Here is a 15,093-nt window from a genome sequence, read left to right on the forward strand (position 1 = left end):
CACTGCATTGTGTCTGCAATAAAAACACTTAATTCACAAATGTCGTCGTCGTCGTTTAACGTCCGTTCTCCATGCTAGCATGGGTTGGACGGTTCGACCGGGGTTCTGGGAAGCCAGAAGGCTGCACCAGGCTCCAGTCTAATTTGGCAATGTTTCTACAGCTGGATGCCCTTCCTAACGCCAACCACTCCGTGAGTGTAGTGGGTGCTTTTTACGTGCCACCTGCACAGGTGCCAGGCGGGGCTGGCAACGGCCACGGTCAGATTGGTGTATTTTATGTGCCACCGGCACGGAAGCCAGTCGAGGCGGTGCTGGCATCGGCCACGAGTCATACATGCTGTAAGATAGGAACTACTCACTGCTGTAATACTTAGAGTACTGTGCGATTAGCAATTGCAGCAGAGAGCTTGTTCTTCCCCCAAAAAGATTAGGCTCTGTCAAGCTAACTTGCCTTGCATATATACTACATGAAGAATAAGTTTCCACTGGTGCTACTTAGAGCCATCTGTTAATAAGACTAACCAATCCCTATCTGATATATGTCGATAGCTGCAGTAAATGTTGTTATAGTGCCTGGCTGACAATCAGTCAGATCAACAGATATATCTCAACTTCTCTGCTGATTACCTCATCAGGACACTTAACACTCTAGCTCAGTTGACCAAGCTACAAATACAGACTATACAGTGGTACAATTCATATTCATATACAACAAATATGCATGTGCATGTACACACACACATGCACATAATGAGCTTTTTTCAGTTTCCAGCTGACAAATTCATTTACAAGCCTTTGCTTGAACTGGAGCTGTAGTAGAAAAAGCTTGCCTGAAATACCATGCAATAGAACTGAACTTAAAAGCATGTAGTTGTGAAGTGAACTTGTTAGCCATAGAGCCATTCCTCTGCCTATGATATATATGTGTGTATGTTCATTTTCATGCAACAGTGTAAACAATGTAGCGGTAATAGGACTTGAATTTTATTTAAGCTGCTTTTGTCTGTTACAACTTATGTAACAGGTATCGCTTTGTTATGAAACAGTCATTGTCTGTGTTTTACTTATTCCATTCCTTACCTTTTAAGATTTTTATTCTCATTTTTAACAACTTAAGTTAGTAAACCATGAGTTGTGTGGTGACATCAACTTATTGAAATTGTTTTAAATTTCAATATGGAACAAAGTGTGTAACTTACAAAGTTAAAGCTGGATTTGTGCAAATTTCCAGTTTTAGCTTTGGTATGGTGTTTCTGGTTGGATGCCCTTCCTAAATGTCAGCCACTTTAGTGTGTACTGGGTTTTATTTTCGTGCCACTGGCACTAATGAATAACTTAGCAAAAAAGACTGCAATGTTAACCCATCTGGCACTTTAATAATTTCTTCAATCCACCAACTTAAATGATGAACTTTCTAAATATTAACGAAATTAGTGTTAAAGTAATACAACTAATTGTGACAAAGGAAAGGAAATTAACTACACTGTTTCTACTCCACAAAGTGTAAATGGATGGCAGAATTTGTGGGGTGCTGAACAAAATGTCTTGAAAATGCATTTAGTTGAGTACTTCTGTGTTCTAATTTCAAATTCTGTGATGATCAATTTTCCATTTTATTCTCCCAGAGTTTTCTTTATGATGATGATGATATTCATTATATATATTTGATATCATAACCATGGTTATGCATATATACAATATAATCAGCTAAAAACTCTTGAAGGTGCTCCAGCTTGGTTACCCTCCACTGAATGAAACTCAAAATAGTCTAAAATAATTATGCTATTAATAGTAATGATTTCCTAACATCAGCACATGGTCAACATCTCTGAAGAAGGCATAGTTGATTAAATTGACATTCTACTCCAATACTTCAGCTGGTACTTATTTTTCAACTCTAAATGAATGAAATGCAAAGTCAAACAACAAATTTCAAACTTGGACTGTAACAGTACTTTGCAAAAGACTGCAATGTATCTTATCTCTTGTTTTATCACTTTTATTAACCTACTCTGTTATTAATGTTATTGAACTTGAAGCTTTACCTGTTCCAGGATCGATTAAGACTAATTGATCCCTAATCACTGTGCAAACATGATTCCCCACAACCCTTTCATTGTCCAATTGATATAACATTAAAACAGAAGGCTGAATATGAAATAATGAAGTAAAAATTCAGTTCCTTCCAAGTCAGGACCCATTACTATATTAGATATATAACTTTTTGTTTTAATATGTTTAATAATTAAAAAAAAATTAATTATATAATTTACCTTTTACGCAGTGGTAAATCTGGCACTGGAAAAACTGTGGCACTCCCCTTTCTTGGTGCCTTAAGCATGTGCTTATTTTGTTTAATGAGTGATCTAACCCTCATATCTGTAATACATACTTCTATTTGTTAAAATTAATACGCCTATGTTTATTTCAGTTCATATTTTATGATTACACATTTATGTTACCATTTAACAATTTGAGAAATCTATTTTGCAGGACACACCAATTTTGTTTTGGCACCATTTGAAAATGCTGCAAGTATTTCTCCATACCGCGTGAACACAACTTATCGTCGACCAGCCGGAGGAGACAGCGACCATGGTTATAGTACAATGACACCTCATGAAGACAGTGAGCATGCCAGCCTACCATGCCTAGAACCACTACTAATTGGGAAGGACCGCTTCAAGCCTCCAACATATCCTAGTACCAAAGCACCCGTTATTCCTCCGCCTCCAATCATTTGCAGCCGTCGCAGCCGCAGTCCAACACCTCCCCAGGCTCGTCTCTCTTCCTACACCCCTATTCCTGAACAGACATTATTGCCCTCCCAACAGACTGTTGTTGCCAGTACGATCCCTGAGGGGTCTCATAGTGTCATAGCAAATGTGCAAGTCCATGTAGTTGATGCTCATTGATAAACAAACATTCTCTTATCAAAATTTGCTTATAATGTCTTCTGAAATAAGAGACAAATATCAGCAAATGTGTCCTCTTATAAATGCATATTATAATACAGACACGTGCTATTTTGTGTATGTGTGTGTTAGTGGGGTAGGGATCAGAGAAGGAATGAGAGAGGGAGGAGGTGATGTAGGTATGTATGTGCAAACGTGTGAACAAAAGAGAAGAACAAGTAAAAATGTATTTACGTAAATACCAAAATAATTGAAGTTGCCTCTTCAATATTAACTCATCAGCATTTAAAAATTTTTTTTGAGAATGGAAAGGATGATTATAAATAGGTATTGGGTCATTTTGAATTTGATGCTGTTTCCAGCTTAGAGGTTAAAGCTATGAGCATGTTACAAAGTAGTCTGTGATTTAATTCTCCCTGTTATGTATGATAACTTTTTTTTTTATTTTGAAATGGGAGCAGTGGAAACCCTATCATTTATATTTGAGAACCTTGTTAAACTTTTATTTAAAAAAAAAATCCAGAAAAAGAGACAAAAATATGAAATGAAACAAAAACAAAAAGTGAGAAAAGCAATGAGCATTAACCTTACACATTATTTGTTTGTTCCTTTAACCCTTGCAAGTATACACCTTGACCACACACTCACACACACACATTTGAAGCACCTCTACAGTTTCTTGACCTGCTAGATGTAGCAGCCAGATCCTTTCAAATAACACCCTATCATATATATAAAAAAAGAACACATTAAAGAATTTAGTCTTTATCTGAATATAATACATGGGGCTGGAACATCTTTGATCTGCTGGATGAGGATTGATCTGGAACTAAAAACAATAAGGGCACATTAGATAATGTAGTCCAAGACAAACATTGTCCACAAAAAAAAAATATGGATGGTCATGGCTAAAACATTTTTGATCATTGGTCTGCTCAATCAATGCTGACCTGGGGCTAAACAACTACATTTAAATCTGATAATAACCATTTGTAGCTAATTAGGTATCAAAAATATTAAACCACTCATTTTACTTAAACACCAGTATTTATCTAAACATTAACAATGATTACTTCATTTCATGACATTATTAAAATCAGCAAGTGTGTGTGTTTGTGTCTTTTGGCATTTTAGTTTGAAATAATTATTTTTCTGTCCAGTATGAAATATTTAAAAAGCAAAAGATGAAATAATTCCTTTTGTCAAGTTTAATCTCATTGTATAATAATAATAATAATAATAATGATGATGATGGATATTCTCCAAACTGCATCTCTGTAGAATTTTCTTAAGTTGAAAGAGAGATATAATTGTATTATGGTAGACAGAAAGATGTATTTTCTCATACATCTGCATTTGGATAGGAGTAATTGAACTACAGTTTTATTTCTCCGAATATATGAGGGCAAAAGATTTTTTTTTTATCACCCTACCAGAATTTCCCTGTTTATGTATTGTTACTTTCTCTCTCCTTCTGTGTATTAATGTCATTCTCTCTCTCTCTCTTTTCCTTCTCATACATTCTCTCACAACCAAAAAAAAAGTCTTTTCCCATCTCACTGTATATACATAACATGTCCAGTGTTCATTAAATAACAACCATAACCTTTAGCCAGAACTAAGTTTGATCAAACAGTTCCCAGATAACCATTTATTTATATTGAACTTTCATTTATTCAGTTGAGACCTTTTCTCCTTTCAAATCTATCCTTTAATCCTCTCCCACCACTCTTCTTCCAGATGTATCACAGTGATTGCCAGAAACAAATACATATTTTTTAATTTACAGCAGAAATCTGTAGATACTTCACGAATATTTTCAACAGCCGAAGTTTATTTTATGTCATTTCTTTTTTTTTATTTCTAATTTTCTTAATTATTATTTCATCATGATTTCATTGCCATCTAGTGAATATATATTCATCTCTGCTTGCATTCTCATATCAATGATATATATATATATATATATATATATATATATATATGTGTGTGTGTGAAAGCACATAAGTGCAAAACTTTTGTATTGTTTCAAAAGTTCATTTGTGTCTAGTACACTAAGTTATAGTATATTTAAAGTTATATATTATGATGCATAAATATTTATATAAATTATATTTATCATACATATATAACATACATATATTACATATATATGTATATATAATATACAAATAACATATATCTGTTAATATAATTGTATAAGTTCTTCTTGAGATGATAGATGTTACTGAATGGTCTAAAACCTTTTATCTAAATTTTTCCCTTATTAATGTAGGTTCAGCAATTAATATATTATTATTAACTAGAAATCAATATCTGAAACATCTTTTCTTGCTAAGCCATTTCCATTTAGTGGTGATTGTATTCTTGTCAGTTTCCACCATATATTCCATGTAAGTCTGACAAGAAAATAAAATGACACACATATATAATAATAATAATATTAATAATACAAAAATGTATTACTGTTAGCACTGTTGTGTCACTGAGGACTGAGTCTTTGGAATCACTTGTGTCACATTCCTGGCAATAATGTCTGTTAATTTGTTAATTCCCTCCAGTTCTTCTTTTAATTTCAGTCAAGTCTTGTTATATAGATAAATAGGATTTTTAAAAAAATAATTAGATAATGTTAACTATTTCAACAAATCAAAAAAAAAAGTTATAAAAACCTTAATAAATGGGCAAACAAGTGACCCCCTACCTCTTCTTTTTACCAATTGATAATTACAAAAAATATCCAGTTAACACTTCTTTAAATACTGATCTCAATTCTCTCATTAAACTAACTATAATAAAACAGAACAGGTGTTTTGTTCTCTCTGACGATATTTGTTCTATTGAATTCTACCTGACACCATAATATCTTAAAGCAAGGTGATTGAAGGTGTTGGAAATTATGGAGAATCACAGCAAGCCAACTTCATAGAGTGGCAGGCAGAGACTATCAACTGAAATATGGATTTGGAGATGCAAATTCTATTATCAATGCTGTGCTGTATCCATGCCCAACACTCTCAAAGGCTCATCTAGATGATATAGTTAATAGACAGGGGCTCCTCCTTGCTCTATCTAATAGGAGTATTGTTGAAATTTGTAACTGTTTTGTTGGTTGGGCTTGGCTAATATGTCTTGCCCTGGATATATGTATGTTACATGAAGTTTTCAATAGCCTATTGGATCACTGATATATATATATATATATATATATATATATATATATATATATATATATATATATATATATCTTTATATAAATATGGATAAGATCGTTATTTAAATATCGAACTTATCAAGTGGCCAGCATGGGAATAAAAGCCTTTAAAGGTAATAATTATTATTAAAATTATAATTTAGGATATCTAAGAGATATCACCACACTTGAAATAGCAGCCAAAACTTGACTCTAAAACCACATTAAAAGTTCATACAGCACCAGGAGAGAAGACAAAAAGACAAAATATACACAGCACATAAATACAAGTATATATATTTGTATTTATGTGCTGCGTATATTCCACTGATGAGGCAAAGCATTTCTTATGCAGAGCCAGAAATCCAAGATCTGGAATTATCCACTAATTTTTTTACTAGTTTTGTCTTTTTGTCTTCTCTCCTGGTGCTGTATGAACTTTTAATGTGGTTTTAGAGTCAAGTTTTGGCTGCTATTTCAAGCGTGGTGGTATTTCTTAGATACCCCTATATATATATATATTATATATATATATATATATATATATATATATATATATTCATTCATTCATTTATTTATTCAAAGTTCAGGCTTCCTTCTGTAGATATGAAAAAGCTCTACTGTTACCTTCTGTTTGTACAATCACACACACACACACACACAAGTATATATATTCTTGTGTAACTTGCCCTTAGTATACATGCATGTAGTTGAGATTCTGCAGGAGTTCATCCTATTTACCCAGTAAGTTAAAATATAAACCATTCTATTTACTCACATGATAAGCACTCAGAGAAATTTGTTGTTGTTGTTTTTTTTTATCATTGCTTCCACCTTGCCATTGGGGTTAGAGGGTGTGTGGGGGTAGGGCAGGGGTTCATTAACTTGTGTAGTTGTTACTGTAAAGACACACAAACAGTTAGTGCAGCACAGCAGTTTTGATTTTATTCAATAACCATCAGGGTTTTGACTTCAGCCTTCCAACCTTCAAGTTATGAAAGCAAGGGCTATGCTGATCCAGGGATTTGGTGGCAAAGTGCATCTCTTGCCTACGGGTAGAATTCAGTAGAAAATAGAAGCGGGGAAGGGAAAGCCTTTGTGTGGTTTCATGTTGTGTGGTGTTGTGTCTTTCGCTTGTTGTGGCTGATTCAATTGACTAATATGAAAATAAAAAAATAAAAATAAAAATGAATGACTTGGTGGAAAAACAGATACCAAGTTACCATTTTTCACTGGAGCAAAACAATAGACAGGATACTGTGGTTGTTGTGTTGATACCACTGCAATATACATCCTTCTATAGACCACAACATGGTGTATCTTTAATGGATTGCACCCATAACTGCAACAAGTTATGACCATTGGTCTAACAAGGAAATTAAATTTGAAGTTTGTTATACTTCAGATATGTTAATGTCATTTATTTGGTCAGCTTTATACCAGGGCAAGATTTAAATTTAAATGAACTTCAAAAAATGTTTTTACGAGTAAATTTAATAAAAAAATTCATCTCATTTAATTCCATGTTTGTGTATGGATTGTAAATATTTATATACCCCCATCCTCTCTCTCTCTGTGTAATGTATTTGTACAGCTATATGTGAAGGCAGTGAATGAAAGTGTTTGTAAATGTATTTTTGAGTGTGCGTTACTATAAATGCACATGTGTGTCTGTGCTGGAGTGAAATATCAAATACTGCATGGTTAAATTTATTGGTCATAAATGTTTGAAAACAACAAAAAGAAGTGGGGGAGAGGGATTATACATGTACACACACAGGATTATTAATTACTACTCAAATATTTACCAATTTTCATGTTTTTTTTTTCACTTATGATTGTTGAATATTCCTCATTCTCATCTCCTCACCCTTTCCATACCCATCCCAATATTTAATTCTGAAAAATCATAAGTGCATGTATGCACATACACACAATAATTAATGGCTTTGATTTAGGCACAGGGCCAACAGTTTTGAGGGACGGGATTAGTTGATTACATTGACCCTAGTGCATGATTGGTTGATTTCAGTTAATAATAATAATGGTAATAGTAACAGAACTGTTTTAACATGAAATTTAAAAACTGATTGAATAATTGATATTTTTGTCAGGTTGTAGTTTTATTTTTTAAAATTTGTTTTTATTAACAATATAGTGTGTGTGTGTAAGAGAGAGTGAGTGATTAAAAATTTTTAAAGACTAATTTTAATAACAACAGACATTCAATGCAAGTTTCCAATTACAAAAATGTTTCTCTTTAATGTATGATTACATAAATATTTCAAGGAATTACTGAACTTAATAGTAGTCTATGAGTGGTGGTGGTGGCCTGTGCACCTTACCAACTGTAACTGTTCTAAGAGTCTATGATTAGTGTACCATATTCTATGTTGTATGAGGTGGAGTATTGATGTAATGTAAGCTATTTTAGTTTGTGTGGTATACTGAAGTATATTAAACAATAAACATCAACGAACATAGTGCACCATGTTCATTGATGTATGCTGAAGTTTGTTGAGTACCATGTGTAATGATATACCCCTAAATTTGTTGATACATCATGTTTTGTACCCTTAATGACTGTTGATGTACTCTGATGTTTGTCTATATGCTTGTGTTTCATGTACAAAAATGAAGCATGGGGTGTGCAGTATGCATTATTACGTTCTATGTTTTACCCTAAAACTATATTAACGAGGTAATAGTAGGGTCCTTAAAGTACAGTTTCAAAATATCAGAGTATGTGATACACTGGAAGCTAGGCATCTTATGTTTGTACCCTGAGGTGTGTTGGGATGTTCTGTATCAGTTAAGTATTATTAGGTATATTGCTTGATAAGTTGGTTCAAATTATGGTGAAGTACCTTCAGGTAATAATTGTGGTGTGTAACATGAATATGAGGTTATAATGAATGTCCCTGTGATATGTTGGCTGTACATCCACCAAAATGTTGGCATGCCATCTTAGATCACCAAAATACTCACACTTTATACTTACATTTTTTATATATATTTAAATGATGTCAGTCGTCTGTATCAAATATTTCATTTGTGTTCTGGTATTGTCCTAGATCCACATAAATTCATTAGATCAAAGATTTTCTTTTACTAGTTCTGTTTTCTTAATTTTTTTTTTTTTCACTTTCTTTAAAATAAATGTCTTTGGTTTTGTTGTTAAGATTGTAATAGTTGTTAGTGTTATGAAAAAACTGATTCATTTTCTTCATTTTCATGGCTTTTTATTATTTATTTGTTCGCTTCAGGAAAATTGTACGGGTATTAAAGAAGTGAAATAATTGTAGCATGTTAGAATTCACATCAGTGAAAGGCTATTTTCTATACACTCATGCATGTATACATATACATGCATGTGTCTGTAGTATTTATTCAAAATGAATTGCTACATACATATATAACATGTATAATTTGTAAATATATATGTATACAATCATATATATATATATATACATACATACACACTCAGACATTTTGTGTCTGTAGATATGTGTATTATTTACCAGAATATTTTGAATGCTTGCATGTTCCCTTATTTTGTATTGCTCTTTTATTGATTGTTGTCGTTGTTAACTATGTCGCTTACAGTAAATATGTGTGTGTGTGTGTATATATATATATATATATATATATATATGCATACACACACACACACACATAGATGTACATATATATAATTCATATAAAATGAACTGTTTTCGTTTAAGAAAAAATCTTAAAATTAGAAGTTGTCTATTTGAGCCCTTACACATTCCATATGACTCCCCACAAAATGTAAAGGAACTTTTGTGGGAACTTGGTATGTGACTTACTTTTTGAGTGAAGATTTTCTGCTGCCTTTCTCAATACTTGCCTTAATTAAGGCATACACTGTGTGTGTATGTATACTTCTCAACCAAATTAAGGGTTCTGTCCCATATCATACTATTTATATATAATTGCATGATATATAACCAGTATTTAGAACACCATGTACATTCTTATGTATAGCAAAATAGGGAACTGCACAGAGGATTTGTGCATTATTGTCCAAGTTTCATTACAAGTTATCCATAGTCAGAAAGATCACAAATTACATTCAGGAAAATACAAAGCTGGTGAATCAGTTTATGTCCATTATATTAAATGCTTTAGTGAAGACCTAGAAAACTTACCTGACCTGGATTGCATAATTCAGCTGTTAACATCACATTATTTATGAACCAACTCTCCAGTTTTGTTTTCAGTATATACACGTGTGTGTGTGTGCAGATATACGTATGTTTTATGTAGTAAAATTGATAAAAAGAATACAGTAAACTTGCTGTGAGGAATAAAAAATCCATTGTTTTGGACTGTGTCGTTCTTCACACAGAAAAGTTAAAAGAAATTGAGACACAGCAGAGTTTTACTATCACCAAGTTAAAAAAAAAAAAGAGGCTTGTTAACAAAGCTTTTCTGCAGTTGCTGTAGTATTATAAATACAATGTAGAGTTTGCTAGATTATAGAGTGAGGTTCCAATAGTAGTTTGCTGCATTGTTCACTGGCTGAATTATTAGAATGTTAGACAAAATATCTTGCAGTATTTACAGCCCATTACATTCTAAGTTCAAATTCTGTTGTTCAACCTAATGTTCCATCTTTATAGGGTTAATAAAATAAAGTTCTGAAATCAATTGCTACTGACTTCCAAATTTGTGACTGTGTGTCTATGTTAGAAATTGTGAAGGTGAACACCAATAGATGACAATTTATAAAACACTGAATTTCGTGTCTCAGGGTATTTAGTTCTGTCCTTTTTTTTTTTTATCACTAAAATTTTCACGGAGTTCACTCTGCTTTTCATTCCTTCAGCATTGACGAAATAAGTGCAGTATTGGGGTTGATTAAATTGACTTTGCTCTTTCCCAAAATTTGAGGCCCTGTGCTGTTGTAATTATGAAGGTGACAGAAATAGATCATTGGGCAAGATGCTTGTAAGTATTTAGTTATAGCTTTTTACTCCAGAGTTTAAATTGTTTTGAGACTGACCCTTCATCATCTCAGAGCCAAGAAAATAAGTGTTTTCAATCAAATCAATTATGCCTTTTTTCTAAAAATGTGCAAATCTACTTTAGAAAATCATTAGTGCAGCAGGTTAGCAGAATTATTAGAGCATTGGCTAAAAATGCCTTTCAGTATTTGTTCCAGCTCTTTGTGTTCTGAGTTCAAATCCATCTGAAGTTGACTAGGTGGGATGGGGTGGGGTGGGGGGGGGTCGATGTAATCAACTAATTTCTCCCTTCTCAAGTTTACGGCCTTCTGCCTATTATTAATAGGGTGATGTAACATATGAAACTGAAAATGATAAAACCAAGAGCAGTTGCTTGGCAAAAGTAGCAGAGCAATAAACCTAAATATCTTTAGTTTACTCTTCTGTTCTCTTGCCTAGGTCAACTTTGCCTTATGGGCCAATAAAAGAATCACTGTTATTTTGTAAGTTTGGCACACACACATATAGAGCATTGTACTTAAATGTCTTACAATTTGTTGTCTTGTTCCTCATGTCTTCTATATTCAAATCCTGCCTGGGTCAACCTTGCCATTTATCTCATTTGGGATGGGACTAATAAAATAAGTATGAAAATGAAGCTGGTAAGTTACAGAATTATTATTGTATTAACTTCTGTTTTACTTTCTCAGTTCAAATTCTACTGGGGTCAACTTTGCCACACCATCTGTTTGTGATTTGATTAAATAAGTACAGGTAATCTACTGGGGACTGATCAAATCGGCTATATACTTCTGTCATTACAAAATTTGGCTCTGTGCCTAGTTAAATATATAACAATATTTATAAACCATTGATTTTTTTTCTTTCTTTCCAACTCCTTCCCACTCTTCTCCATTTTCATTGTTTTGTCATCTTACCATTTCTTTACCTCAAGGTCATTCAACTGTTCAACCAACACTGGTTGAGCATCTGTTGTAATATTTTATACTTTCTGTTTCCACCATATTAATCCTACTGCTGCTACTCATGATGATGCTTTTTTTTTTATTTTGCAGCTAAAATTTATAATAAAATTGATTATTGAAAAAATATTGTTTTCCAGTGTTTTCTTTTTCTCACATGCAGTCTGTAACTAAATTTTTTCTTTCTTACTTAACCCAGTGATTTAAATTAACTGCTGATTGTCAAGTGACAGAATGTCTTACAGTATTCAGAATACAAATAAATGTAACTATGATCAAATCCTGCTGGAATTGATAATATTTGCCCCAGGCATTTGATTGTATCTCTTAATATATCTATAACTTTTTGTCAAGTTTGAAAGCAACTTAATCCTTCCTCAACTAAAAATAATCAAACAATAATGAAGAGATTTATCTATACAAATTCAATGACAAATAGTCAGTAATGTCATCACTGTTATAGGAGAGTCAAAACATAGTTAAATTAACCAATCAGAAGTCTGATGTAAAAATCATTTTATCAAATGAGACTTGTCTGATTTAAGTTGTAGATCCTAGTATGTTGTCATACTGACTTAAATAATTCTCAGTTCCAGTCAACTTAATAAACACCCAAGACCACCCTGGCAACTTAATAAACACTCAAGACCACCCTGGATTTATGATGCAAACTTCCTATCTTAAAGTGATCTAAATTATAACTTCCATCAAAATTCCATGTTAACCTACATTCCAAACATCAGTTTCATAATAAAGTTTTATTACTACATACTTCATTATTTTCAGAATTGAAACAAAGGCAGTGTATTTCAAAATAGATTTGGTAACAAAAGGGTTAATGGGATAAAAAATAGTTTATTAAGATCTTCAAAATGAGGGAATCATTTCATGTATTCAATGATAGTCAGAGAATGGCATTCAGTTAATTGACTGCAATGAGAAATCCTGATTCAAAGAATGGAACACTTTAGGTCAACAGAATGTTTCTTCTCCTTTTTACTAGTTCGAAGTCTTTTTTCCATGGAACGTAAGGAAATATCTTTTCTGTTGAATGCATTTCTTTTAGTTGAATACCAGCATTTTGGTAAAGCTAAAAAAAAAAAAGGCCAACAAAATAAAGTATTGTCTATTGTTAAAGAATAATGTTTATTTGGTGTATTGGATTAGAAGAGATGGTAAAGCATTGAACAAAATGCCTTTCAGCCTTTAGTTACATTCTGAGATCAAATCCCACTTGGGTCAACTTTGTCTTTCCATCCAGGGTTGATAAAGTAACATTTAAAGACTGAATTAATTTAATGAACTTCCTTGCCCCTAAGTTGCTAGCCTTATGCCTACATTAGAAATTGTTATCTGAGAGTAAAGTATTAAGCTCATAGCCTTAAGAGATCTTCCTAGACTAGTGGAGCCAATGTAATTACTGCTGTGTGTGTTATTTATTTGTAAAGTGTGGACAAGTGGCTAGAGTTGGCTGGTTTGGATGTTAAAAGCTTAGAGAACAAGTGGATGTTCTAATTACTCAAGTGAAGTAAATTACTCCACAGTTATGAGAGATGCAGTAATGTAAGTCTTGAAGCATTCTTGGATGTATAAAGGTTTTAGATTTGAATTTAAACATGGTGTTTTCTGACATACAGTCTCCAAAAAACCTTGAGCATTTAGATAGATATAATGAGAATGTAGTTAACTTATGTAAGCTACAACTGGTATGTGCAACTAAATCATCCCTTGATAAAATCTGTTACAGATTAGTTAGTGAGGAACCTTGCGACCAATGTAGACACCATAACTCCTGCAATAAGTTCTATATCATTTTAAAATGAAGCAGACCTGATGGGCTAAATATTCTCAGTACTATTACATGTAAAGGCTTGGTAAACAACCCAGCAAGAGAGATATTTCAACCTTTAATACCAGAAAAATTTGGATAAGCATATCATTCTATAATATTTCTTTTATCTGGTGCATGAGAGATACTGTGCAGTTACTTGACCAGCAAAAAATAACCAAATTTCCCAAATCACATCCCTTTAACATTCAGATTACATTATCAAATGTAATACTTATTTATTCCATTGTTTTTGAATTAATCATGCATTATTTTGTTTCCAGATTTCAATGATGTGGCTGTTTATTTTTAGAATGACATTATAGAGTAGGTGTGTCAGGCCAGACCCAGCCAGTTTGAACATAAAACAGGAAGTGGTCAGTTTAAATGCTAAAGGGTTAAAGGAAAAAACATTAGATAATACAGTGATACAGTATAACTAGTGCTATGTCATGTATTGCTCACCTCCATATATGAACAACCAACAAACAGGACCTCAAAACTGCTACAAATACTATATCATCATAAAGGATCTGTACTGGCCACCTTATGTCCAAAACATAGCTTAAAATAAAAACAACTTTTACTGTGTCACAAAGACTAGCCATCATCTTCATGAAAGAAATTACTTCACTTCCTAACAAATAACTCTTAATAAAGCTAAGTAAACTACAACAAAAAGAGGTCCCTCAACCAATTAGCATGAATAGCTTCCACAGTAATGCTATCTTTTCTCTGACTTTTCTGCAAGTGTGACCTCTGCTCCTTAGAAATAGATGGTCTCAGAACACTCCTACTCAGGATCTCCTGTCCTCCTCTCGTCATCCATCTGGTGCTTATTGCATGGTCTGAGGACCATACAATAAGCACTACACCTAATCCTTTTTTCCCAGAACCTCATTGCACTAGACTCCCTATCTGCCATAATTTTCCTGCAGCTGTTTAAGAAATATTAACCGTGTTGATTTCACTGGTCTTGGAGGGTTTGTGAGGGCCATGGAGTATAGCCTCATCTTCCAGTAAGATGAGACAGTCACAGCTGTAATGTCTTTAATCATAAATTTGCTTATTTGGGTTGACCTAAGGCTAAATAATCTTTTTGTACTTTTAGATATTCAGGGAAGGCAGGATAAAGCCCAGGATCCTTGCAAGCTTTCCAACATTGGTAAGATTAGCAAGAGATAAAATGAGACAATGTAAGAAT

At 33.0% G+C, this 15,093-nt stretch overlaps 2 protein-coding genes across 7 annotated transcripts in view; one reads left to right on the forward strand and one right to left on the reverse strand.

The window, feature by feature from the left end:
- LOC115215855 (VWFA and cache domain-containing protein 1-like) overlaps nucleotides 1-3,808 on the forward strand; it is a 92,152-nt gene extending 88,344 nt beyond the window's left edge. For all 3 annotated transcript variants that reach the window (XM_029785193.2, XM_029785195.2, XM_029785196.2), the window contains exon 29: nucleotides 2,494-3,808. In XM_029785193.2, the coding sequence (XP_029641053.1) occupies nucleotides 2,494-2,915 (422 nt within the window). In that variant the 3' untranslated portion in view covers nucleotides 2,916-3,808. The remainder of the gene's footprint in view (nucleotides 1-2,493) is intronic.
- Nucleotides 3,809-12,896: 9,088 nt separating this feature from the next.
- LOC115215812 (ras-related protein Rab-23) overlaps nucleotides 12,897-15,093 on the reverse strand; it is a 68,431-nt gene continuing 66,234 nt past the window's right edge. For all 4 annotated transcript variants that reach the window (XM_036505818.1, XM_036505820.1, XM_036505819.1 and 1 more), the window contains exon 8: nucleotides 12,897-13,151. In XM_036505818.1, coding sequence (XP_036361711.1) covers nucleotides 13,012-13,151 — 140 coding nt within the window. In that variant the 3' untranslated portion in view covers nucleotides 12,897-13,011. The remainder of the gene's footprint in view (nucleotides 13,152-15,093) is intronic.

The sequence above is a fragment of the Octopus sinensis genome, linkage group LG9, assembly GCF_006345805.1.
Source record: "Octopus sinensis linkage group LG9, ASM634580v1, whole genome shotgun sequence".
NCBI lineage: Eukaryota > Metazoa > Mollusca > Cephalopoda > Octopoda > Octopodidae > Octopus > Octopus sinensis.